Here is a 26,097-nt window from a genome sequence, read left to right as displayed (position 1 = left end):
ATGTTTTTTGTTCACTGTGATTTGTAAATGAGAACATTTTTGTTCTGTAGCATTTTCCCTATAAATTAGCCCTAGTTACATATATAATTGCATATAGTTCAGTCCCACCATTTGTTACCTTTGTATTTTGAGCAAAGTAATAAAAAAGAACTGCCTGATAGAAAAGAGCAGATCAAGGAAAAAGTGACAGAGAAAGAAGTGAGGAAAGTGTGGGCAGACAGGCAAACAGATGGTTCAAATAGTTCAACAGTTTTGTGAGCTACTGGCAGGCCAAATGTTTTAATATTTGAAGGGTGCAAGACATTTGTATGCCCCCAGTGCTTGAGAAGAAACGTTATCCCTGCGCTGACCACAGTGGCTGCATTTGATGAAATACTGTAAGAAATCTGGAGAGTATTATACACTTTTCCTCCTTTGTGCTACTTGGTTAATTGTTGTACTTGTACAGTTTTGAAATTCCATTTGTGTATTGGCTCTTTCAAGATGTATTCCCTCCCCAGAGTTTGGAAAAATAGGCGTTGCATATGATCAGTATGCCAAGCTTGTTCAGAGGTATGTGTGAGAAGTTAAGTAAAGAAAATACTCAAGTGAATTACTGTGAGAAAAAATAAAATAATTATATGCAGTGTCTATTTAAAATGCTTTTTTTAATTTAAAAAGCTAAAACATCTGCAATAACACCTATGCACGATGGACATGGTGCCCTCAGAGGTTCACCTGCTGTTTTATTGAAGTTTTATTTATTTTATTCTACAAAGTAATTCCAGTGAAAAGTTTTATTGGCTCAGTGAAATATTTGGAGCACCCCAAATTTTATGTTAAGTAAGGCTAGCTGTTAGCTTACATAGTGTTTTCATAACTATGTGTTCTCTGTGTATTAATTTTCCCTCCACAAGTTAAAACTACCTGGTATACCTGTCCACAGGCAGTAACATTTAGTGCCATATTTACCTACTTAGTTGCTGTCATAGAGGAAACTATGGATCATGTCTTAGCACGCTTACAAGGTCAAGTCTTTTTGTGTAAGTGATTGAGCATATGGTGGCAAATTCCGTTTTCTTGGTCAGTCATTCTCAATCCCAAAGACAAAGAAAAATAACCTGTCGTTATATTGACTAATCAGAACAGATACCAGACTACATCACACTACATTCACATCTTTATAGGACAGGTCTTTTTCTCTGGCAATAACTCATAAATTAAGTTGAATTAAGTCTATGTTTTAGGATTGCAGTTCATTCTAGTTTTCATATTTTTAAATACTTTAAATACAAACAGATTTCTCTTAGAAACTGTGGACATCCACCTTGAATTTAATATCCTGCACAGCCTGACTCAATGTCATTTTATTTAACCAATTGCAGATATACACAGTCTGCAGGAACAAAAATCAAGGCAGTATTACGGTTAAGAGTAAAAGTCTTCACAGTCTTAAAAATATATGTGAAATGAGAATGAATAATGTCTAAAAGGATGCACAATGAAATTAAATAAATAATGAATGTTGAGACTTATGGATGAAGAAATGTGTGCTAATTATCAAATATCATCACAATCAACACCATACCTGTGTTAAAAACAACGTGCTTTATGAAAAAAGACAAGATATTATACAAAAGAGTAACAGTTTAAAACTTCAAAGCAGGGTAAAGCATTAACATAAACAATTAAAAACAAAAAAGATTTCTGAGGCAACATAAAAGGGGCACACTGATTTAAAAACATTTTAAATAATGCAGCTAATATTACAACTAATTGATACAAACCCATACAATAAATCTGAGGTTTAAAAGGGACTGGAAAGAGGCCAATCTTTAGCAGGAGATAATTCAAGATGTATCTGTAGCACCAAACTTTATGGGGAAATATAGGTGGGTGTCATCTGCATAGCAAAGAAAGTCAGTTTTAAGGGCTAACATTTCTAGGAAAAGTAAATATTTCATAACAAAAAAAAGTAAGGATGGGTTTTATAGATAAGAAACAAACCGTCCGCCTGCATGTAATTTTCCATGTGCAGTTCTTTTTCCTTGTTAGCAAGGGCGACTACTTGCAGCAGATGTTAGAATTCCCTGGTCATAGACCCAAGGACATCTAAGAGTGTCTGTCTTCTGTTTTATCCCTCTTTGCTTAAAATCAAATGTGAAATGTGCACATTTAAGAAACAAAACAGCCCACATTTATTTTCCTTACTCTTGTGTAAATATTTAGTGAATTAAATGGTTTTCCTGTGCATTAAAGATAAATTTGCAGAGCTTTTCTTTGATTAGTGGCTCATCCTTTTTATGTCCTGCTCTTTGGTTAAAGTTTGCTGTGAAAGCAGGAGATGACAGTTAACATGTGTCGAGGCTGTTGTTTTACACACATGCACATTGTCCGCGGATCCATTCATTGATTTATTCTAGTGTGGCTTAGACAGATGATTCATCCCATTATGTCCATGCCAACTCTGAGGAGATCCACACCATTGCTGTGGATCATTCCTATAACTCTGAGGAAGAACTAAAAAATGCCAGAGAGCTGTGCAATGCAATACAGACACTAACATCAACAAATGCACCAAGATGAAGACAAGGAATAAATCCAGGGTGGGGTAGAGCAGGAGGGCAAGGAATGAGAAGCTGATTGTGAAATTTGGGGGTGACTGAATCACTGTCAGGCTTCATAAATGGGCCAAGTGTGTGTGGTCTTTTGAAAATCCCTGGGTGACATTTTTGGACTCGTGCATATTTTCTTGTTATAGTAAATATATTGTTGCCTTGTCCAGTGCCAAACTATGCTTAAGTGAAGGAACTGGAAAAGCATGAAATTGAAAAGTTACTGTCTACTCATAGAAGAAAGAGGAAACAGAAAGAAGTTCTGCTAAAATCAGTATGTCTGTGTTATTAACGGTTCTATCTTCTACCATTGAGTTTGGATACATTTGTAGTAAATTATAAAAAGAACAAGCAAGCAGCTAGAGTATTAGTTTGAGGGGGGACTTGTCATTGTAGCTTTTGTTGTTCCTTTCAGTCAGTGTTACAGCAGGTGCAGGTAATCTCTTTCTTTCCTATTGCTTTACCAACATTTACTACCAGCACCTTCTTTCTCTAGACAGGTTATAGTCTTTACATGGAAAATCTATGTATGCATATGGAAAGATGGATTTTCAAATGAGTCATAGGCAAACATAATTATGATAATTGTAGAATAAATGGCACATATGCCATTAACATCCTTTCATTAAGCCATATGTCAAATTTATTTACGTATGTTAGTTGTTGTTGTTTTGGTTGTTTAATAGGCTGTTGAAATATACTGGTCACATATGATGGGAGCACAGGGCGGTTAGTCTCTAATGTGTTCCAGAGATCTAAGCTTATACAGATGTTGCCTCTTGTAATTTAATGCAATGTGCATGTATGTGCTTCCTCTTTAGGGGCCACCCTGTTTGTGGCCTCTCTTCACCTTCATGCAGCACTCAGGTTATGTTCCTTGTTTGTTTGTCCACTGAATTTCTTAGTCCATGTGGATTCTGAAAAAGTCAGCTGAGGTGCCCATATGGTAGATGGGTATAGATAGAATGCTTCATATCAGTAGTAAAGCAGTTCCTGGTTTAGAAATTCCTTCGGAGACGATCATGGAAAAAGAGCCTTTGGCTGATGAAACAGTTGGGAGCGGGGATCTAATTTCCTTTTCCAAAAGCTCATGAAAAACAGACAGCCTTAGATAAGTACAGGCCTTGGTTATTTATCTGCTGTGTAAGGGGACTTGCCGTCCCTCACGGCTGAGTTGGGGGGGAACTGTACAATAGCTCTTTTTAAAAGCTTACAGACTCCCCTAAAGCCTTAATTAATAGTCAAGAGACTACTGCCTCTGGTACTGCACAACATCTGCCTTGTTGTTTTATTGTCACATTTTATTATCACTGTGCTGGTGTAAAGCTGAAGAAATAGGTGTATGCTACATGGGCGTTAACATTTGGTTTCTATTTGTAATTGTGGGGAAAAAAAGACAAGAGAAAGAAACGTTAGTGGTGTCTGCAAAGAAGACTCTCTGAAAGATTTGACATTAAATTTGTTTTTCTTTCCTTTTTTTCAATAAGCTTTATGTGATTGACAAAAACAAATGACTGAAAGAAAAGGGATTATTGATTGAAAAGGTCCAAGATGTAATCCTGCAATGGGAAATGTGAAAAGCAAAATCTTAAATGCAAACCCCATGGAACATTAATTTATTTAAATTCTCTTCTGTGCTGTTTAGAGACCTGGACAATACAGTTAAACTTAGTGGGCTGAATTCTGGATTAAATGAAGATAGATTAGGCTACTGTGCTAAGCTTTTTGTTTCCAGCTGCAGATGGGAAGTGGTCTGTTCAGCTCTTTTTCATGCCCCTGACTAGCTTCTACTCAGCAGTGTCTGAGGCTTCCTGGTATTGGAGCTATTTGCCAAACCAAACTAGAAAAAAGCTGCTTTCGCAGAAACTACACTGAACTAAATAGCACTACTGACCAACTCATATAGTATTGTGAATTAACAATCAACAGAACGTTTATGTTGAGGGATACGCAGAATAAAAAAAAAAAAGTCTGGTAATTGAATTTGCAGCAGGGAAACGTGCATCCTAATTCGTGACTCTGTCATCTTAAAACTTTGTTGACTTGTCTTTCGCTGAAAGTCTTCTTCTCCTCCATTTCCAGGGTGACATCCAGCAGCTGCTGATAGTGGCAGACCCCAGGGCAGCCTATGACTACTGTGAACACTACAGCCCCGACTGTGAAACCCCCAACCATCAAGACACCCCACAGGCTCAGGAACCTGAGTATGAGGTCAGTACTGGGGTAGCTTTAGAAACAGAGATCAGGTGGGAGCACTATCTCCTGCTTAACTGAAGCAAAAAAGAAAAAGAAAGCTGGGAGAGAGGAGGGGGAAGTAGGGAGGATTTTATAGAGAAGAGGCAGGCAGAGAGAAATATTTGTGGTAAGCGAAAGAATTAAGGAAACAGGAAGGGAGGAAATATGTTAGTAGTAGCAGGAATTTAGAAACAGGGTTTTATTCTTTGATGTTTTTAATAAGAGAGTCAAAGATGAGTTAAAAGGACAAAAAAGGAGACTGGGATAAATGACATTTAAATTTGTAAAATGGGAAGAACTGAAAGGCTGGGTGTAAGGTGTAATTACATACCAGGTGTCTGTGCAGTTTTGTATACTTGCCCTGGTTTAATGTAGCTCAGTTTCAGTCTCTGAGAAATAAACCAAAAATAATAATAATAATAATAATTTCAGCAATTTGTGTGGAAACTTTTTACAAACAGTCCTCCATGAATAAGAACGTACGTGCACGGGTTTCTGTGTCAACTCTAAATCTGTCATTTTCTCCACTTTGTGTTTTACTAGTGGAAACATGCTGACATATCAAAATACATGGTTTAGTTTGAAATGCAAGTTTTATTACCACTGGCTCCCAAATACCACTTGTTGTTTCTTTAGCCATATTTCTTAATTGAAATACAGTGCTTTGTGTCAGGACTTCTTTTTTTTCCATCTTCATTTTTTTGTTATTTTGCTAGTTCAAGCTGTTCTGCCGGCTGACATTTTCCTTCAGTATTTCACTAAATAACTGATGAGCTCACACTGGAAACCTTTCTTTTTTCTCTGCCACAAAGTCTGAGCCCACTTTGGAGTGGCCCCGTGATTTATATCACTAACGAGTTCTGCAGGCTCTGCCCAAACTCCCAGGGAAATTTAAGCTATCCCTTCCCCAGCTAGACTTCCAGTACCTGGAAAAGTCGACTTTAGATTCTTGGTTTTTAAGAAAAAAAAATCAGGAGCTGGTTCTCTATTCAGAAATATTGGCTGTAGAGTGGGTATGGGTCTTGGAAAATGTTGCTTCATCATCAGGTTAGTTCTCGGCAGCAACACAAGGAGCTTGTCAATTCAAATAGACAGCAGGGAATGTTTTGGCTTTAAAAACCTTGTAAATCTGGTTTATTCATTGTTGGTTTCTGTACACTTATAACAAGAATGTTCTTCCTTCATTCCAGATCAGTATTTTAAAAAAAGTTATGTACTCATGCACAACTGAAAAACATTTCCTGAAAATGACAAATCACTGTTGAAAAGGATATTTTTGTGATCTTTTAGCCCAAACTGTTACATTTACCTTTGTTAGGTGAAATGATTTTGTCCTGAAGCAAGTGGTCATGAACCACATGTTACCAGCTTGGTTAAAAGAGCAAGCGGAGTGATGGAGAAGGAAGCTGGGGGGAGTGCTCTTTTTTATAAGCACCCCTTAGTATTTACGTCTTTCATCCATGCCTGTGGTGAAGGCCTTCAGCTCAGCCAAGCACTTCAACACCATAAATCTTTATAAATTATTTCTTCATTCTCTATCTCTCCCTCTCTTTCTCTCCCTCCCTATTTCCATCTAACCCTGTCCCCCCCCTCTCTCTCTCTCTCTCTCTCTCTCTCTCTCTCGCTCTCTCTCTCTCTCTCTCTCTCTCTCGCTCTCTCTCTCTCTCCCTCTCCCTCTCTGCCATTTCAGTCAGTCTGGCCAGAACTTCTCTCTTCTGTGACCTCTCCCTCTCTGGGCCGCTGAACGGACGCCAGGCCAGCCTTGCAGCAGGCCGTGGCTCTTTTATTGTTTTTATGAGCTTAGCAGTTGTCCAGGGACTAATATTTATTCCTGCGCATAGAGTGTAGCATTAGGGGCTGGTCTGGTAACTTAATCTACTTTGCCTCTGTTTTGACAGTGTTAGGACAACTAAAAGTTTTCTTTTTTTTTTCTTTTAAAGGACTACAGTGACTCATTTGCATAACACTTTGTTGGTTATGGGCAGTATCACAATAAATGCCCATTAAATGGTGATTTTAAGTATTTAAACATATAATACACATCTGCTTTCTTTGGTCTAGGGTTAGATGAGAAGAAGCTAGAAGTAGATAGAAGTCTGCTCTTTTTACTGTAAATATGAAGTTAAAGCCAAAAGATGATGAGCATAATACATTTTAAAGATAATTTAGACCATATGATTTATTGATTTGTCTTAAGTCAGCCAAGATAAAAATGTTTCCTTGTTCCTTGAGTGTTTCTCCTAAGCTAAGGCAATTTTCTCCAGGCTGCAGCTTGATATTTAATGACAAGCTTTAAGAGTGGCGCTCATCTGCTCCTCTACCTCATCTTAAGGAGAATAAGATAAATTTGACTCAGTCTTGCAGAGTGTATATTATGATATTTCCTCAGGTTCAGGTCAGGGCAGGTTGAATTAATGTTTAAAATGTATATAAACAGCAACATAATGCACACATCACCATTATCACCATCTGAAGTTGATGAGCACACATTGTTCAGATAAATGCATTGTTTTCACGATGACTATTCCAATACCCCAGTGGGTGTGTGAGTGTTTTTCTTTTTATAGGAGTCAGGTTTTAAAATAGAGGAACAATGGTTTTATCCCCTGCTGCTCTATCCTGTATGCTCCCCATAATTTACCATCTTGCGGTGATTCTGTACAGCTTGAGTTTTGTCTTTTAAAGAGCCACTAATGAAAGCCGCCAGCAATTGTTGGCATTCAAATTAAGCGGCAGAAGCAGATACATTTTCACTGGCATTGCATTAACCTATTAACCTCCTGTCAGCAGCAAACAGGAATTTTAATTGTTGTTTGCTTGCTTATGTTCAGGAGGGTCTCTCAGAGGAAGGGGAAGGATAAAGGAATGTTCCATTCATCCATGTGCTAAAGGATTTCATTTCCTCATATGGATGTAAAATCTCCCCTAACATCAACCAGCCATTGCTATTTTTAAAATAGCAAGAAGCTATATATTTAATGTTTTGTGTGGTTTAAGTTTGGATTTTAACCAGTTTTGAGAAGCATGAACGCTTACTTGCCATGTAAATGAAGTACATTGTCTGTAAATGAAGACATCGTGCTGCTTTATTTACATGATCGCACCAACTAATTGATTGTGGATGCCTCTTCTTTTTCCTTTTTTTTTTTTTTTAACAGTACCCTAACTATGATGTCTATGACTACAGTGAGGGAGAGATAACCACTGACCCTTCCCCTACTGAAGCAGCCAAAACTCAGGTAAAACTTGACAAGCAGTTATTATGGGTGTCACCAAGAACGACATATATGTATGGTTTCCTTTTTTCCCTTATTTTTAGTTTTTCATCGTCTCATTTTTGCCCTCTCTGTCTCTGTTGGTTGTATTTCTTGGCTACATTTCTTTTATTGGAGCAATTGTTAGTTGCTTTTATTGCTCATTATGATACATATTCTGGATATACTTAATTCTGTAGCAATAATTTTCACATGTCTATTACAATCATAATTATAAAATTAGCTCTCTTTGTGTTTCTTTGTTTGAGAAAGGGTGTGCTAGAGGCAGATGAAGACATCTACATCACCAAGATTGGTGATAATTACTGTATTTTACCCGTTACAAACCTTCCCTGTGTTGTTCTTGCTCCAATTTCAGACAAATGTGGGTGGAGACTATTATACAGGTGAGTATGACTACACCGTAGTGGATGGAAGTCAACCTGAGAATCCCACTGATACTGCAGGACAAGGCGAGGTAACTTTTTAAAACTGCTTATTTTTAAAACCCTGAGATTTTAAAAATGTTTGATAACTAAGCTATGGGAAAATGTCCTGAGGTCTATATCTTATAAAATTACTTTAATTCTATAACCATGTTTGATCACCATCAGGAGGTACAGGCACAGTGAAAGTTATTTCTGGATACACACATGTCAAATATGGTCATTCCACACAATATGATGCTAGTTATGCAAAATGTTTATTGTGCTGTACTTTTTGCTTTTAAGAGCAATCAGCAGGTTTTAACGAGGAACCTTGGAAAGATTACCATAGATTGTGGTGAAGAGCTATTAGAAACTTCTGGGAACTATCACGGATTTCTACGTAAACTTGTTTGTGACTGTACATAATTAGTGGTTGGTTGATAATCTCATTAGGATATTAAATTTAGTGTTACCTTAAATTTTGGTTTTATTAAATTAGATCAATTTCATAACCATGAAAGTGTTTGTTAAAATAAGCCCTGCAGGATAAACTTCCTCTGAATGTAGAAAATTATCTGTGTGTCATTGATTTGAAATTTAACATCTGGATTCCAGTTTTGTTTCAATTCCTGGTAAATGGGTTTAAAATGAAATGCTAGTAAAACCGTAAGGCATCACTGGCAACAAGACAGATTTTTATGATCATCTTTGGAGGTCACAATCCAACACGGCATCATTAACATCAAACAGCCTACTCCACTACTTGATTTCCATGAGAAACAGCCTCCATCAAACAGAGTTTGAATAAAGACAAAAGCAGGAAAAGTTTGTCATTTAATGAACTGTAACCAATGGAAAATCACTACACAGGCACATCCCCTATATTTCTTCCATAGTCTGAATTTGGCAGATCCTGTTTTAATTTGTGCTAAACCATCACACAAAACACAAGATAATGAGGAACATTTGGGGGTTCAACCAAAACAATATGATACTGTTCTCTGGCAGCCAAATGATCGCTGATTGCTTTGTGTGTACCTTAAGATAGACAATGCAGCTTCAATTAGCTCAGGACTCGGGTTAATTTAAAATGATGGGATGGTGGAGTATCCGAGGGAAAAAAAATATTTTGTAGGAATGCATGCCTAAATACTGAGGACAGCGGTGTAGTCGACAGACAATGCTAAAGTACAAAAGCGTATTGGTGGAAACTCCTGTGCTTATGAGATGCTTGGATATTTTCCCATTGTGTTTGACTGTGACTGACATCAGTGCAGTGCTTCAGTTTCTGCGCTTACATTACTTTTTACTGTTTTAGTCCTGAGTTATTCTTCATCGGATCAAAGTTCTTCAAAATATTTGTATATACGCATTTGCATTATTATTATTAATTGGATTAAATTATTGTTTTTGTTGTCTAAATTACCCCCTTTTTTGTTTTGTTTTGTTGTTTCAGCTTTTAGTTTGAATCATATTGTGCCTATGTGATTGGTTTTTAAAAAAAATATATCAGTTTGAAATTACTCCAGCTGTTTTGCAAGGAATAAATAATTGCTATATTGATGATATATAATGTAAAATATTGGTATATTGATGTGATTACAGATGTTAATCTTAGTAACATTGCTTACTAACAATACACATGTGGATTTGTACATTTAGCTGTACCAAATTAGACATGTGTGTAGAACTAACTAGAAAATTAGTTGCCATATAGTACTTTTGCTCAAACAGAGTGCTTATTACTGTTTTGACTTTGTAAAACACATGAATAATTGTCATTGGTCCCATGGTTTCATTTCACTAACCAAACCTTGTTGTTCCTTCTGTTTGCATTGCCTTGAATGATCCCAGGCGTACGTAGAGGAAATAGTGGATGATTACATCACTGGTGTGGAACAGGTCGGGGTAGATCCCACTACTGGTGTGGAAACTGCTGCCCCAGTGGACACCCAGGAGAAGGTGGATCCAGGGACTGACGTGTATGAGTTTAAGGAATACGACCTGAATGCATATGGCGACAAAGAGTTTACAGAGAAGCAATATAATTATGAAAGCTATGATGAATTCGACTACAACGCCAAGCCTACATCTGTACCACATGAGGAACATGTTGGCCCTGGTGCTCCAGCTGAAACAGATATCAAAGAGAGCAGTGTAAGTGCTGGACTGCTTAGGAGTCATGCTGAGAGGGATGGGGGTCGGGCATGGAGGGGGTAGAGGTGGTGTTCAGGAATGTGGAAGGATGGAGAACATGTTGATAGCATTTGTTTGATGGAGTATTCTCGGTGCCCTTTGTGTTTGTTGTTTCTAATGTTAGCTTGGATCGTTCTGCCTACTCAGGGACAAAACTTAAATACACAAGTAGAGCACAAACACACACCTTGTCTTTTACACATAAGCAGATGTTGACCTTCTATGACCTCTTGAACTCAGTGACCTTGAATGTTTACCAAAGATGCTTTACACTAGTTGTCACACCAATTTTGATTTTAGATCATACTGTGTAGTCAGTCAAAATCTACAAATATGTCTTTTCTTCATTAAATCCGTCTAGATCAAACTATAAAGCCAGACAGAAATTGCTGACCTAGTGTCTATTGTTACTTGTTTCCAGCCCTGTACTTTGCCTCAGGATTCTCAGTATCAGGAAGTGACACAGGCTCTGTCTGGATCTTGGCTTGGGATCTGTCTCCTTAGGTTCAGTCTTAACTGCTCAGTTTTTGCTTTCCACTGCACAGTCTCAGCCTTTCTCTATGACTTTCTCATTAAGTACTGGTTTCCTCTTTAGGTTGAACTGTACAATCTTGTGGGTTTTGGAAACACTGTGGTTGTTTCTTTGTGAATTCTTCTCATGTTAAGTCATTGTATGGATAGTGTCAGTTAACGACCTCTACATTCATGCTCAGTAGGGTCTTTTTGGGCAGTTCCTGGCTTTTGGGATAACTAATAAGTAGTAGTCAGACCATATCCTAAATTATAGCTTTTTGCAAAATGACATTTGATATTTTTTTTCCAGTAGAAAAAAAACACCTTTTTTTGCCTTGAAAAAATATGCAGGACACTAGTCATCATTTTGGTAAAGTTTTACTTTTTATGGGCAATTTTGTCACTATTTTAAGTATAGGAGGCTTCAGGCAAGACATCTGCTGTTCATTGATATCACAATTTGCATTTTTGTTCTTTAAACCACTGATGGTCTGTCTTTAGAAACAAAAAGTCAAGCTTTTGTTTCTATTTTGTAAAGAAATTCACCTGGTATGTCCTATGTCTTTAGGTGCATGGAGGTCAAAGGTACCTGGGAGAAAAAGGAGAGAAGGGCGAACCTGCTGTCATAGAGCCCGTAAGTGAAAAGTCTTTCTCATCTTTCTCTTATTGAGAATAAACCTTTCCATTAAAGGTTCAAGTTAAATAAATAGGTACATACTAACTGAGTAAAATATTTAAGAAACAAACATATTGCTAAGAATAATTTAATTGTAGAGATCCTAATACTCTAATACTCTACACTGGTCTGTGTCTGGTACACTATATTTTCTTTGTTATTCTAACCAACATATTTTTCAGACAAGTAGCACATTTTCATAATTATTCTCAGCCTACTTTCATATCTATTCACTATGTTACTTGCACGCAGTGATTTATATGTCACAATCAAATTATTTTGCATATTTTTTTAATTGTTTTAGAGGAATTTCATCAGATCACAAACATCTTTCAGACTTGATTTACTCTTGTCTGTGCCTTAATTTACTTCAGTGCAAAGTAACTTTAGCTGTTTGATTTTACTTAGGGCAGTGGCAGCCATGGGTAGCTTGCCTTCTGGAGAGATTTACATATAGGCTGTATATACAACCACAGTCACATAAAGAAGTCCCTCAACCTATACAGTTTAAACAGGCTAAACAGTGTCCAAAATAGCAGCAGTAGTTAACATCTCTCTTCCCATACTGTTTGTACCACCACAGGCTCCCATTCAAGTATTTTGACCACACACACACATTTAGAAGTATCAGATAACTAGAGCACTGGTCATTTAGCTATGAGTAAGATCCTCAACATCAAACAAGCATGTCTCCTATTTTTTGCTTCACTCTCCATTGCCTGTGGGCAACAACTTACAGGATGCCCTATAATGCTACTGCATCCACTTTTTCCTTTTTCAGGGGATGCTTGTAGAAGGACCCCCAGGAGCCCCTGGCCCAGCAGTGAGTATCACGTTCTCCCACACTCCTGTCTGGCTTCCACAGATGGAGAACAGCTAAAGAAGGAAAAAATGTCTTTATGGAAAGAGCGTCAGTCCTGATCGCCAGTGAAGCTTGAGCTGGGAGAGACTGTCAGAATGTGTACTTGTGCATGAATGTGTGTATGTCTGTGTCTGTGAAATGCAAGGGGAGGAAGGGGGTATGAGGCTGTTTCATTTTGAGGCTTATGTCTTTCAAACCAGTGTCTTTGCTTCTGTCTTTGTTGGCTTATACATATAAAGCGTTGGATAGACTGACTGTGGTGGGAATGCTGGTTAGCAGTAGCTTGGATAAAATGCTAAGTGTATCCACGTCTGGTTTCAGGGTGTTACTGGTAACCCAGGATTGCAAGGTTCCCCAGGTCCACCAGGAGACCCTGGTCAGAGGGTGAGTGAAGGTTGCAATAATTGTACAACTAATTAAAGATGTATTTGAAAAGCTTTTGTTTTCTCCTTGTTATAAAACCTTAAAATACACTTGTTGTTAAATTAAAGATAACATATCTGCACCTTTGACTAGTTATTTACAGAGACGTTGTTATAAAAATATTTAAATTTATTACTTTATTTATGTTACATTGTGAAAATATGGTAATCTAAGCTCTAGATAGCCATTAATTCTTCATGCGGGATAATTGGGTTCAGTACAATAAAAAATGTCCCTGTGTTTGTTATCCTTCTCTGTTCTTCTCTACTGGAAAGCTGTGGAGCATAGTTTCAGTGCCATGGAATGAATAATACCATTGGACACAGCTTGCTACTGCGGCAGTAGGAGGGATTAGTGAGGAGTGGTGCAGGGAAATGAGATGCCCATAAACTGTCAATATAGCAACAAAGAAAGGTTCTGAGAAGTAGGCCTGGTATGCTTAAGGATTGGTGAGAAATGCAAGGAATTGGCTGTAAAATATGTAGAAGCATAAATTATCCCCAAACATTTCTTTTCTCAGCCACGTGGCTCATTTATTTGATTGATTGGCTGCAACATAATAAGTGTCTGTCCCCTCCAGAAAGCTGGAGCTCAGCTTGCATTTTTCCAAATGTGATGAATGCTCTGCAGCCCCCCTTTCATCTGCCTTTTAGCACATCTACTCTCTCACTAGAGATTAACCATATAATTGTCAACATAAAAATACACCAACACGCCTCCGTCAGTATGGCCAGTACAAAAAGGCCTTTTGTTCCATTGACTAACAGTGATCAAAAATATTTTGTTAGTCCAGAAGTCCTGTCCCCCTCCCTTAACAACCCCATGAGAAACGGTCTTGCTTAAGATTGACAGGGGCATTAAAAGTGACTTGTTTCTTAAGTCTGGTGGTTTTCCGTTGCGTAGGATCTGCCTGCACTCAGCGTTTGATCTGCTCATTTTTTTCATGATCCACCTCCCTAATTTCCACTGAAACATTTTCCCAGCCATATAGGACTTTCATTAACACTAGAGGCCACTATGCTTACAATAATGGTAATGGATGAAGCATATTCACAGGAACTGAGAAAATGCAGATCAGAGCACGGGGAACACATGGCATCAATTTAAGTAGTCTGAGATTGTCGTGCATGACTAGACTGCAAAGTCGATGCTGGTTTCCTGAGAAGCAGGAGATACTATTTAGGCTTGATCTTATTTTAGATTATTTCTTTGTTTTGTTTTTCTTTCATCAAAAATATGTAAAAAATTGACACTTCTGTTCATACTGTTATCTTTTATGCCGATTTTTTTTTTTTTTACATATTGTGTTTACAATACAGAAAAATTTGGCACAGATGCTGACAAATCTTAATCAAATTTGTAGTGACAATAGTAGTGATTTTGCAAGCTTACACCATAACTTTCCATGCTTGTCGGTGGCATCTGAATATAGCAAGGTAGGAGTATTACAATGCAAAGCTGAAGTGTGCATGTTGGTGCCTAAGCTGAAGCAGACAGTATGTGGATATGAAAGAGATGGAGCTAAAGGCTGACCAAACTCAGTCTTAAATTAACAATGTCAGTTTGGCCAATGGCATTAAAAGAATCTATCCCTTTCAAATTATGTATTTCCTCAGATTCTACCCGTTGGCCACAAATATTCTTTCTCTCTTGGGGTGAACTTTAAAATTAGCAAAACACTCTCCATTTTTCATTCAATGAAGAAATTTTAAATCCCTCTAATTTAATGAGCCTTATTCCTCTCAAGGCCACGACTGTGGATATTTAGTCTTGGTAAAGTCAGTGATAATAATAAATAAATACTTTAGTTGTGGTTGAATTAATCTTAGTAGGATTAGTCAATTTTTGTTTTCAGAATAAAGAACAACAATACAGAAAGAAGACTTTGGCTTTGAAGTGATTGTTGGAGATAAACAGGGGTTTACTGTGAACAGAGATTTCTTTAGTTTCTGCCTTGTAATTATTGCAGATGTTATTTATTAGGAGTTTTCTCTTATTATTATTATTTGGACTTTGCTTCAGCCCCTTCAGGATATGGGATTAACTTTGGGATAAGTAAAGTACTGCATATCTTATCTTAACCACATATTAATTATTCATAACAATGTTACATGCTTGCTTACAAGTTAACTGAAGCACTGGCTGATTTGAATTCAATAATTTGGGGGGTGTTAGTTAACTGGACTCCTGTATATTAAAATCTTTTGAATTACAGTTTTGCAGTTAATTGGTATTCTGTTACTTTAGCTTGATTGTTGATTTCTCCTCTCTCGTGTGGTTCTCCAGGGCTCTCCTGGGCGTCCTGGTATTCCTGGTTCAGATGGTGTTCCTGGGCCTCCAGGGACGATTCTGATGCTTCCAGTAAGTCTTCCTGCTTTCAGAGCTGGTCATATTGCACTCCTTTCATCTCAGGCACTAGCCTGTGAACTTGCTACATTTAGTAAGTTTACCTCATTGCATCAACAGTAGGCCAAAGGATTGCAGCCTTATTTTCTTTGGGTTACAAATCACCTACCTTGTAAATGTCAGCCAGTGCAATGGAGTAGAACCAGTGACTGAGGCCATAAAGGCTAGGTGACAGATATTTGACTGTGGTGTGTGTAAGACGCTTTACCAGAACACAGTGCAGATTTGAACACACTCACCGGGGATGACCATTGGACGTGTCACACTGTAAAAACAACATAAGTCAGTTTGTTTTTAATCATGTTGCTTTCTTCCTTTTGTGGCTAACAGTTCCGCGCAGGTGGTGAAGCACACAAAGGACCTGTGATTACAGCCCAGGAAGCTCAGGCTCAAGCCATTCTGTCTCAGGCTAGGGTGAGTATCATTGGTAAATATGAGCCCAGAGTTACTAAAATTAACTTGAAAAAAATATTTAGAAGGAAAGGAAAAGCTTATGATCTGTGACATACTGCACCATCTAGCCAACATGATGGAGACAAAGTTATAGCAAACTTTGCCGCGGCTGCCACTGCTTCTTGGCTAGTAGTGATTTTTGATGATGTCACTGCTGATAGAAGTAGTAAGATGAATACTGAAATGTACAGGGCTAAAGCCTCTGCACACCACATATGACCCAACGTATCCTGCAAAAGCAGTCCAAGAGTTTCTCTAAGCAAAGAAATGAAATATTTTTCATTTACTAAGTCAGTCACCTGATCTCAGCACAATAGAGCATCATTCGTTGTTACTAAAAAGAGAATTGGAGGCAGAAAGACCCATAAACAAGGAGCAGCTGCAGTGAAGACCTAGCAGAGTTGCAGAGTATCTCAAGGGTGAAGTATTTAGTGATCTCCGTGCCGTCTAGACTTTACTGACTTGCTTCACTGATTCTAGAGTTTGGACTTGAATGAAGGATTTTCATTCAACAATTAAAAACAATCCTTGTATTTATAATAATTTTATTATGTTTAGTTATTTTTGAGCATCTGAAAATAGGGCACTATGTATAAAAATGGCTGTAATAGCTAAACAGTTAGTCCAATAATTTTGTTAAATGTGAAAGTCTGCACTCCAATCACACCTTGATTGGTTGATATTGTGAACGAAGTAGCTTATAGGTGTATGTATGGGTCAACTGGAAGGGCACTGACTGTTGTGGCAAACGGTACGTTTTCAAGGATGACAGAAGTAGGTTACATAGAACTGATACAGTAACGTCATGTAGACCATGAAAATGACCATTAAATAACAGAAATTATAGTAAAAAATACCAGAAGGAATCATTATTCATAAATCCTGAACTCCAAGATATGGACCTGTGTCATGTTTGGTAGTATATAAATCCAGCACAGATGTTCACACCCACTCAGGGATCCAGACAACCATAACACTGTTGAAAAACAGGTTGAACACATGGAGTTCATTAAGTATTGCACAAATACTATATATTAACACATTCTGTGGAGTTGGAGGGCTACCAACACTGGAGTTTAGTAATGTCTAGAAAGCACTTGTCACCTTTCTATATTTGTCTATTATGCCAAAGGTTTGGTCTGATGGAGGAAATAAACAAAAAGGCCCAGAATGTTCTGAGCATGAATTATTTTCACAAATTTTAATTATTCAGGGCCGATTCTTAACCCTCTCAGGCTCAAATTAAGTTTTTTGTTGCTAATGCACAACCAAGTCCTGCAGTGGTACTTCTGAGTAAAAAAAAAACTCATAAAATATGTATGTGGGGTAATCAGGTTGTTCGTTTTTAACTCATTCACTGCCAGCCATTGGCAGTGAATGAGTTAAACCCATTGACTCATTCACTGCAATTGACGGCTATAGACGTCAATGGCAGTGAATGAGTTAACTGTTGCAAATCGGCAACGTCTGCCTTGAGAAGGTTAAAGGTGAAGTGCTCTTCAGTGCTTCTGTATTTAGTTGTTTTCCTGAAAATACACATAAGTTAACAAATTTCATGATTCAGTCTTGGTATAGCATACTAGTATAGCTAGCATTCTTTAAATTAGCAATTTATTTCATTCAGTAGTCACACTGCAAATAAACTCCAGACATCATTTTTGGCAGTACAATGCTGTGGTCAACCATGAGCCGAGTGGCAAACCGTGAACAAGAACAAAGTAAAGTTTGCACTCTGTAAGGTTCCATGTCCGACAGAGGCTAAAAGAAAGAGTTCTTATTAGCGTTTTCTTTAATAGTTGCAGAACTGTTATGGTGCCAAGATAAATTCACGCTTTAGTACAGGCATTTTTTTTTGCATGCAAAGCCGATTCAATATAAATATTTGAAACAAAGCACTTCAAGCTCTGCTAGATAGATAAATAGACAAATGTGGATGCAAGAGTGCCTCTGCAGTTGGTGACAAGCTGTTTATAGGTTGCTTCTGTCTGATCCACAGCTGACAATGAGAGGTCCTCCAGGGCCAGTGGGCATGGCAGGAAGATCTGGGCCTGTGGTAAGTGCTGTTTAACACACATTTGCACATTTTAAGCTTGAGAAATACAGTCAATAATTTGAACTTCTTATTGTCTACCATTCTCCTTAAATCCTTTATTGCTTCCTTCCACACTCGCCGATAATGTATCGACTCACTCATACCCACACACTACCACCAGTTTTGATTTAATTTCATTGATCTTTATCCATTTTAAATGATTGCAAATGACTTGCTTGTGATTTTTTTTTTTATGTCTTGGTTGTGTCTTGGAAACGACCAGTGCTGTCATCCAGATGTTACATTTTGTGTGTTTACATCCACATTAGTTTCCATTCCAACCGGGATTATACTGATTTCCCAGTGAAATAATGAAATGACAAAATGTCTGGCATCACTGAAGATGTGTTCATTCACTAAAACAATCTTGGTGTGTGTTTTTGTATCTGTATTTTTTATTTTTCATTCTAAATAGGGTGGACCTGGTGCTCCTGGACTTAAAGGTGACAGTGGTGATACTGGGCCACAGGTAGGATGAAAATGCTTTGTTATATTATCTTTTCTTTAATTTTGTTATTGCTTGATTGAAATATTTATATATCTTTTCCATAGGGACCCAGAGGTCTACAAGGCCCAACTGGTCCACCAGGAAAATCAGGAAAAAGGGTAAGAGTACTTTCCCTAAGGTCTTAGGTCTCTATACTGTCAAGTTTTTAATGGTTAATCTTCTCCAGAACAATGTTGCATTATAATAGAAGAATATGTTTAAATTCCTCATATTTAATAAAATATGAACAGCACATACAGTTTCCAGAGAGAAAAGTCTGTTTCGTTTCAGGCATGGCTCCATTTCAAATAATTCAGCTGCACCCAATAATTGTCTGTTTAAACTAAAAGTTGTGTTTATTTAAGCATGAAGTAGTTAAAAAATTTAAAGCATCATCACTTTGTTTATTTTCAGCAAATATCTGCAGTAACTGAATATTTTTCGAATAAGATTTCTGTAGAACTTTACGTGATATCTGCATGTTCTCCAGGGTCGAAATGGAGCTGACGGTGCACGAGGAATGCCAGGAGAAGCGGGAGGCAAGGTAAACTGGCTACGTTTGAAGCATTGTTTGGGCTTCGCTGTGTCTTCAAAGTGATACCTGTCATACTGATTGATACGCCTTACCAATTCTTGCCGTGCCTTTTCAGGGCGATCGAGGTTTTGATGGTCTCCCTGGTCTTCCCGGAGAGAAGGGACATAGAGTAAGTATCAAAGGAGCAAATCTGTCTCTTGTTAAATGCATAAAGTCAGAGGACAGACATCACAGAAGACTTATATCTGACTCCAAAAATAAAAATCCCAGAGTCCCAAAGTCATCTTTAGGCCCAAACACTTATTGCCCTTGAACGACGCATCGGTGCTGATTTGTCATTTAACGGCCACTCCATCCAAGTCATGTGCACCCCAGTGCTGACAGACATAACTTCTGAACCAGTGGAACTCATTAGGGCGTTTGACCCAGTTATGAAAGATGGGGTTAACTCAAAAACCACTTGGGCTGAGTTTAACCGGTCCTGGTGGTAGATGAAGACTGCTGATTTTAGTGTTTGTGTAACATGGGCTATATGGAGAGCCCAGAAAGAAAGGACAAAGATCACAGAGAGGTATTTCTAGACAGGGTTTCATGTCTTATCCTATACTAAGTAATTACAAGGCCAATCCCTTAACAGTATATAAATAGTGCAAACCATATAGGTCCATGCCAGTTGTGGTAACCGTGCTTACTGTAGATTAAAGGCAGCTTTGTTGCTGATTTTTTTTTTTTTAACAGCATTTTCTGTGTTTTCTCAATTTTTGGCTCGTGTTACGCCTTTTTAATTAAAGGATTGTTTCTTTTTTTTTTCTTAGTTACAGAGATTCTTTCTTGACCCTAACATCCTAATGTTTTTTGATATCTCTCTTCTGTGATTGTTTTCCCCAGGGAGACCAGGGCTCGACAGGTCCTCCAGGACCCCCAGGAGAAGATGGCCCAAGAGTAAGACTCTAGCACTTTATTCAAAATCTAGCTAGTCATGTTGACATTTTTCTTCAAAATTACATAACATCTGTTAATAATCTACTATTTTCTTTTCTGACAAAAGGGTGAAGATGGCCAGGTTGGACAGAGAGGTGTGGCCGGAGAGATGGTAAGTGCATTTATTAGCTGTCAAAACAAGATTAAACCACCATGTCAAACATCAGAATTTGCTGAAAATATAACCATGTGCTCAATTTTCATACTAACACAAGTCTCATTCATCAACTTTCTTCTTTTCTTTTCTTGTTTAACTGATATAAACCTATAGCTCTGCAATCCTCTCTTTACTCCAGCTATAATGACGTTCCTCTCTGGGAAGGACCATTACCATTGTATTCTCGACCTTGCCATGGCAGAAAGGCTTTACATAACAGATCAGAAAATAGAACCATGAATGTGTTTTTCAGTCATTACTTTCCAGAAACTGACATATTCTGCCCAGTGCTCTTCAAATGGAGCATAGAGTTGCAATAGAAATAGTTTGCTCCCTGGTATACCCAAAAATAGCACAATCTTTTTAAAGGGCCAGTTGTGCAGAATTTCATCATCCACTGTCAATAGATGAAAGACTAAGTGCGCTCATTCTAAGTGTATAATTTTAGGCTTTTGACATGAGAAATTGCTCTCATGCGTATTCTGTGCAGTAGTTTTCATAGATGACCACATGAGGTCAGCATTTCACATGTGTGGGAAGTCATAGAACATTGATGCCATAATTTAGGCATTTAATCTGCACAGATACACTGGAAATGCAAAAGCAAACAAATAAACAATCAGTATAAGAACTTTGTGTTTATGCATTAGTTTATACAGTTTTCTTCAGTTTATATTTGTCTTAAAATACAGGGTCCTAGAGGTTTGCTTGGCCCCAGAGGGTCTTCTGGCCCCGCAGGACAGCGTGTAAGTATAGTAAATCCTCATCACTTAATCTCCAAACTGTTTATCGTGTCCTATTTCTTCTTAAACAACATCAAAAACTGATCTCTTTAGGGTCTTCCTGGTCTTGATGGGCAACCTGGTCCTAAAGGAAATATGGTAAGAAATGTTTTCTTCATATTAAAGATCAATGAATATGTACAGAACCAACTAAGCAGTTTGAGGTTTTTTTTCTTTTTCTGCTGTATAACATGTCATTGGCTTTTAACCCCTGTTTACTCTAACAGGAATCAGGCCCTTTTAGTCATCAGATAATAGTTAAATCATGCTCCTCAGAGTTTCTGCCGTACTTTCTGCGCACTCAAGGGTTTAAATGGAAAAGTCTGTATGTCAATGGTCCCATCATGGATTTATCTTCCTGTAGGGTCTCAGTGGGATGTGTGAGTGAGGTTTGCAGATCAATGGTCAAGACAGTGAAACAAGCCCACATACTGTCTGTGGTCACTGAGTCAGCAAGGCAAAGAAACAACCAGCTGAAGAGGAGTATAGAACAATAGGCATTCAGTGTGTTTCTCATTAACGTCTTAAAGTTGGTGTTGAGCTCAACATTCCAAAAAACAAGAAACCTAAAATTACCACTACGATAGGACTTCCAGGAGGGTTTCTAAACAATTATGGCACACACAAAATTCTCCACCATATGGGGGTTTTTAGAGCACCTTTTACCGGAGGAACATAAGAACAGTGGGTGAATCTATTTAAATGCACTGTCAGGGAACCTGGAACACTGTGAATAGAGCCTCTTTATTTTGTTTGTTGTAACAGCTGGAGTAGATTTCACATGGGTCTCTTCTTTTGTTTTTTATGTATTTGCGTTGTGACATACTGAATCCCAACAGAAATGCCAAACAACTCATCACCATTCCGATTAGTTTTATACCTCATCACTTTCTCCATTTCGTACTTTGAGTGAATCAGATTGTTGTTTGACTGTTTTCAGTATGAAGTATCCAATTTCCCCTGGACTAGTTATTCTTCCATTGATAGTCGTGCGTAACAAAGCATACAGTTGGGAAAAAAATGCATTCATTGCGATCACTGGAGATATTTGCAACTTCATTTTTGTTTTCTTTCTTAAATGCAGGGTCCACAAGGAGAGGCAGGGCCTCCTGGGCAACAGGGTATGCCTGGTCCAAATGTAAGTTTTTTTCTTTGCTTTCTTGTTTTCTGTATCTGTCTCTTTATTTAAAACTTTACTGATCAGTCAGTCTCTCTGACTGCTTCTCCAACTGTCTCCTTTTCTCTCTCTCATCCTCCTTTTGCTCCCTTCCTTTTAATGCTCTATCCTCTCTCTGCCATATCCACTGTGCAGCAGGGAACCCGATGACCTCAAATGATCAGTTGCACCTCTGCTTTTTCAATCAAAAGTCCATAGATGTGTTTTTTTCTTTTCCTTCCTCTCGCTTCTCCCTCTATGACGTTCATTTCTTTAGCTGCTGTAATTCTGACAGAAAACTCACACTGAGGAAGAGTGAAAGATTTCCAATAACACTGTTTTGTTATTTCCACAAAAAAGAGCATCTCTTGTGTCCAGTTAAGATTGGACATGTTGTACTCATTTGACAGAACTTAACCTAATTACAATGTCCAGTTGGTGAAAAATATTCCATTATTGAGTCATATTTAATACAAAACAGTGCTCTCGGTATTTTATCCAGGGCTAAATGGCCATTGCCAGGTAAGATTTGCAGTCCTGCTGACACTTGCAGCCTGAACAGGATGACGTCATTCTCTTGGAAAGTATTAGTAGGAACCTGTCCTGATGGTATACAGGTTGAATAAATAACTCTTTCTTTTTAGTTAATACCTGGCTAAAGTCAAACTGATGCCTTCCAGTGAAAGCATTGGCCCCTTGAAAAATAACACAGCTTGCTTCTAAGAAAAACTGCTATTAACATTTTATTCTTTGCTGGTTGAATTGTCAAGAAGTCTCCAAGAAGTGTGGCTTTAAAATCACTGCAGAAAATAATAAACCATTTATAGAGCTGAATAAATAGATCTGAACTTGTTGGAAAAGGTAAAATGATTGGAATAATGAAAGGGGAAAAAAGAAAATCTGTTACAACCAAGCAAGTGACGCATAGCACACCATAAAATAGGGTATATGTTTCCCCAAATGGACATATCAGGTGTTTGTTTTTATTCAAAATGAATCACTTCTTTTCCCACATCATTTAAGCCTTCTTAAATATGATCTGCATTACCTTTCAGGGTCTCATTGGTCCTCAAGGTCCAATCGGGCCTCCTGGTGAAAAAGTAAGTAAAGCCAGTTCCCTCTTAGTCCTCCCCCACAACTGCAAATGTTTCAGTCAGGACCTCTTAAGTGATTTTGCAGACATACTGCTGAGCTATAGGCCTTACTCGCCTCTCTAAAAGTAGCTATCTGTGTGTCTGTATCTCCCCCTCTATCTGCTTCTCTTTCTATCTGTTTCCTTTCTCTTTGTAGGGACCTCAAGGGAAGCAAGGTCTGCATGGCCTAGCTGGTGCCGATGGCCCTCCTGTGAGTAACACATCTGATTACTTTTTCATTTTTTCTGTCATCTTGACAAAATCCTAAAGACCAACTGTTGAAAATCTCTAAACATCCTTCCGTAGGGTCACCCAGGAAAAGAGGGTCCTCCAGGCGAGAAAGGAGCAGCTGTAAGTATGATGCAAGTTGGTGCTAATTTAGTGTTACAGAGAAGTGTCTCATTACAGCTGTTCCTAAAATGTATCAAAAGTAGCACAACAAAGGAAGGGAGGTCTGGCAGTCTTGTCAGATGCAGTTTAGTCTGCATAGTGCGCCTCAAGGTTAAATGTAGGCAGGCAATTCAGATGCTATCACGTAAATTGCCTCTGAAAATACCAGACCCACACATAGTGGCTTGTGATTAGTCACTTTGTTCTGTGTTACAAACCACAGTAAGCTGGCATTAACATACTCAGAGTTTTTATTGAGTGAGTAAAGAGGTTTTACAGTATTATTTCATGGATTTTTAAACACTAAATACTCTCATTTTAGATAGCATGATAAAAACTGAATAAAAGACTGAATAAAAGATACAGTATTACTATTCTTTATAAGTATTAATAATAGTGTAATATGTTAATAATACGGTATTATCAGTGTTAATATTGAAATTGTGCTATTATATGCAATTTGCAGTTTAACTTGTGAAATGTCTTTTCTTTCCTATCCTGTCAAATTAGCATTGTTAGCTTTTATTTATTAACCTAAATATCTACAGAGTTACAGAATTTTCTCATTTTTTCCTGTTTTATTTCTTTAAATCGTTAGGGTCATCCAGGTCCTATGGGATCTATCGGCTACCCTGGGCCTCGCGGTGTGAAAGTATGTGCCATTGCAGACATACAATACCACTCTGCCATGAAAAGTTTCCCTAAAGTTTTCCCTAAACTTCTTTTTTTTTTTCACTTTTTTCAGGGCGCTGAGGGAATTAGAGGCCTTAAAGGTGACAAAGGAGAAAAGGTAAACACTGCTCCAGCCTCTTTTTTTACCCACCCTTGTTGACAGATGTCATTCTTTTGAAAATGGACCCATCAGAGTAGTAATTTCTTCCCAAATGAGGCTTTCTTCGAATCCAGCAAGTGGAAAAACTCTTAAAGGCCCATCACACTGGCAGTTAAACCCTCGTGCTACTGAGCTGTAATGGAGTGTGGAACATTAAACTAGAATGAGGCTGCTTTGTAGAGCGGTCTCAGTGCAGATGGATCTGTTTCCATTCTTTCCTGAGATTGCATTGGTTGAACTTATCCCATTGCTCGCTCTGTGTAAGTTTTAGGGTCTTTTGTCAGATTATTAAATCCCATTTTCCCATCACTTTAAAATTCATAGCATGTTCTTAGAAAATCATCTACTTTCATGCTTCTGCCTTAATAAAATCCAGTGGCATAGCTCTTCTTACCCATGCAAAGTTACGATTTGACTTAGTTGTGATTTATTAGTATTTGGTTTAGTGGTTTCATGCATCGTGATATCTCTGAATACTGACATCAGTAGCGGAAGCAAAGAATAAAAACGACAAAATATTGAAAACTGCTTTCTCAAGTTGAACCACCAGGTGTCAGCAAAATAACTTCAAAACTCCCTGTGTCAATGCTTCATTTAAACGACCACTAGATGTCACTATAAATCTTTCTTATAGAGTCCTGACACTCTTCAACATGTAACTTTCATACACAAAGCCTTTTGTGGTAAACTGTCACTGTGATTTTGTCACTTAAATAACAATACAGCTAAGTGGGTTTTTTTTCCACTATACATATCTTAGCTACTTATAGCTAACATAGCTTAGCTGTCATATGATATATTATATTTGATCAATTTTGTATCTTAAACTCTTAGTTTTAAACATGAGTGCTTGGCGTCTTTTGTCTTTAGGGAGAAGATGGATTTCCAGGATTTAAAGGTGACATGGGGCTCAAAGGTGACAAGGTAAACCATCATCTCCAAAATGACAGCTGAGGTTTGCAGTTACAGAGTCTGACAGGACTATTAAAAAACATTTTTTACTTTTGTTTTGGCTGTCTTTAGGGTGAAAATGGCGTACTAGGGCTCAGAGGAGAGGATGGCCCTGAGGGTCCTAAGGGAAAGTCAGGACCGACTGGGGAGTCTGGCCCTATGGGGTCAGCTGGAGAGAAGGTAAGGAGCCAATACCTACAGGAACTAAAATATAAAATCTCAGATTCCTGTTTAATGTTTTTTGTTGTGCTGAAGTTGAAGTTCATCTATAACTGTGTAAGATAAAGTTGTGCGAGTGCAATTTTATAACTTTTCATTATAACACATATTACATAAATACTTTATTATCCAGTCTTCAGACTTTATTACTTTGCAGCCACCTGTCTTCAGCACTAGAACAGTCCTATCCATGAACTTTCTTCATGGAGCTGTCATCTTTCTTACGTCATACTTTAGTCTAACACACTCTTATTGACATAACAAGTAAATAACACTATAACTATAACAAGATTTACATCACAGTTGTGTATCCTAAAGTAGGTGGGCACTCTTTCATACTAG

General features: G+C 37.9%; 1 protein-coding gene across 1 annotated transcript in view; it reads left to right on the top strand.

Moving 5' to 3' along the window:
- col11a1b (collagen, type XI, alpha 1b) overlaps positions 1–26,097 on the top strand; it is a 79,906-nt gene that overhangs the window by 15,208 nt on the left and 38,601 nt on the right. The window contains exons 5-30 of the mRNA XM_085253669.1: positions 4,677–4,805; positions 7,988–8,068; positions 8,463–8,561; positions 10,366–10,668; positions 11,789–11,854; positions 12,678–12,719; positions 13,080–13,142; positions 15,468–15,542; positions 15,918–16,001; positions 18,037–18,093; positions 18,548–18,601; positions 18,685–18,738; positions 19,110–19,163; positions 19,270–19,323; positions 20,043–20,096; positions 20,203–20,247; positions 20,985–21,038; positions 21,129–21,173; positions 22,159–22,212; positions 23,286–23,330; positions 23,521–23,574; positions 23,670–23,714; positions 24,352–24,405; positions 24,499–24,543; positions 25,456–25,509; positions 25,609–25,716. Of these exons, the coding sequence (XP_085109795.1) occupies positions 4,677–4,805; positions 7,988–8,068; positions 8,463–8,561; positions 10,366–10,668; positions 11,789–11,854; positions 12,678–12,719; positions 13,080–13,142; positions 15,468–15,542; positions 15,918–16,001; positions 18,037–18,093; positions 18,548–18,601; positions 18,685–18,738; positions 19,110–19,163; positions 19,270–19,323; positions 20,043–20,096; positions 20,203–20,247; positions 20,985–21,038; positions 21,129–21,173; positions 22,159–22,212; positions 23,286–23,330; positions 23,521–23,574; positions 23,670–23,714; positions 24,352–24,405; positions 24,499–24,543; positions 25,456–25,509; positions 25,609–25,716 (1,872 nt within the window). The remainder of the gene's footprint in view (positions 1–4,676; positions 4,806–7,987; positions 8,069–8,462; positions 8,562–10,365; positions 10,669–11,788; positions 11,855–12,677; positions 12,720–13,079; positions 13,143–15,467; positions 15,543–15,917; positions 16,002–18,036; positions 18,094–18,547; positions 18,602–18,684; positions 18,739–19,109; positions 19,164–19,269; positions 19,324–20,042; positions 20,097–20,202; positions 20,248–20,984; positions 21,039–21,128; positions 21,174–22,158; positions 22,213–23,285; positions 23,331–23,520; positions 23,575–23,669; positions 23,715–24,351; positions 24,406–24,498; positions 24,544–25,455; positions 25,510–25,608; positions 25,717–26,097) is intronic.

Source organism: Mchenga conophoros, linkage group LG18 (genome assembly GCF_057382185.1).
Source record: "Mchenga conophoros isolate Kocher_MC1m ecotype Shallow Benthic linkage group LG18, M_conophoros_male_GT1.1, whole genome shotgun sequence".
In the NCBI taxonomy this organism is placed as follows: domain Eukaryota; kingdom Metazoa; phylum Chordata; class Actinopteri; order Cichliformes; family Cichlidae; genus Mchenga; species Mchenga conophoros.
This window is presented reverse-complemented; position numbering and strand designations above follow the sequence as displayed.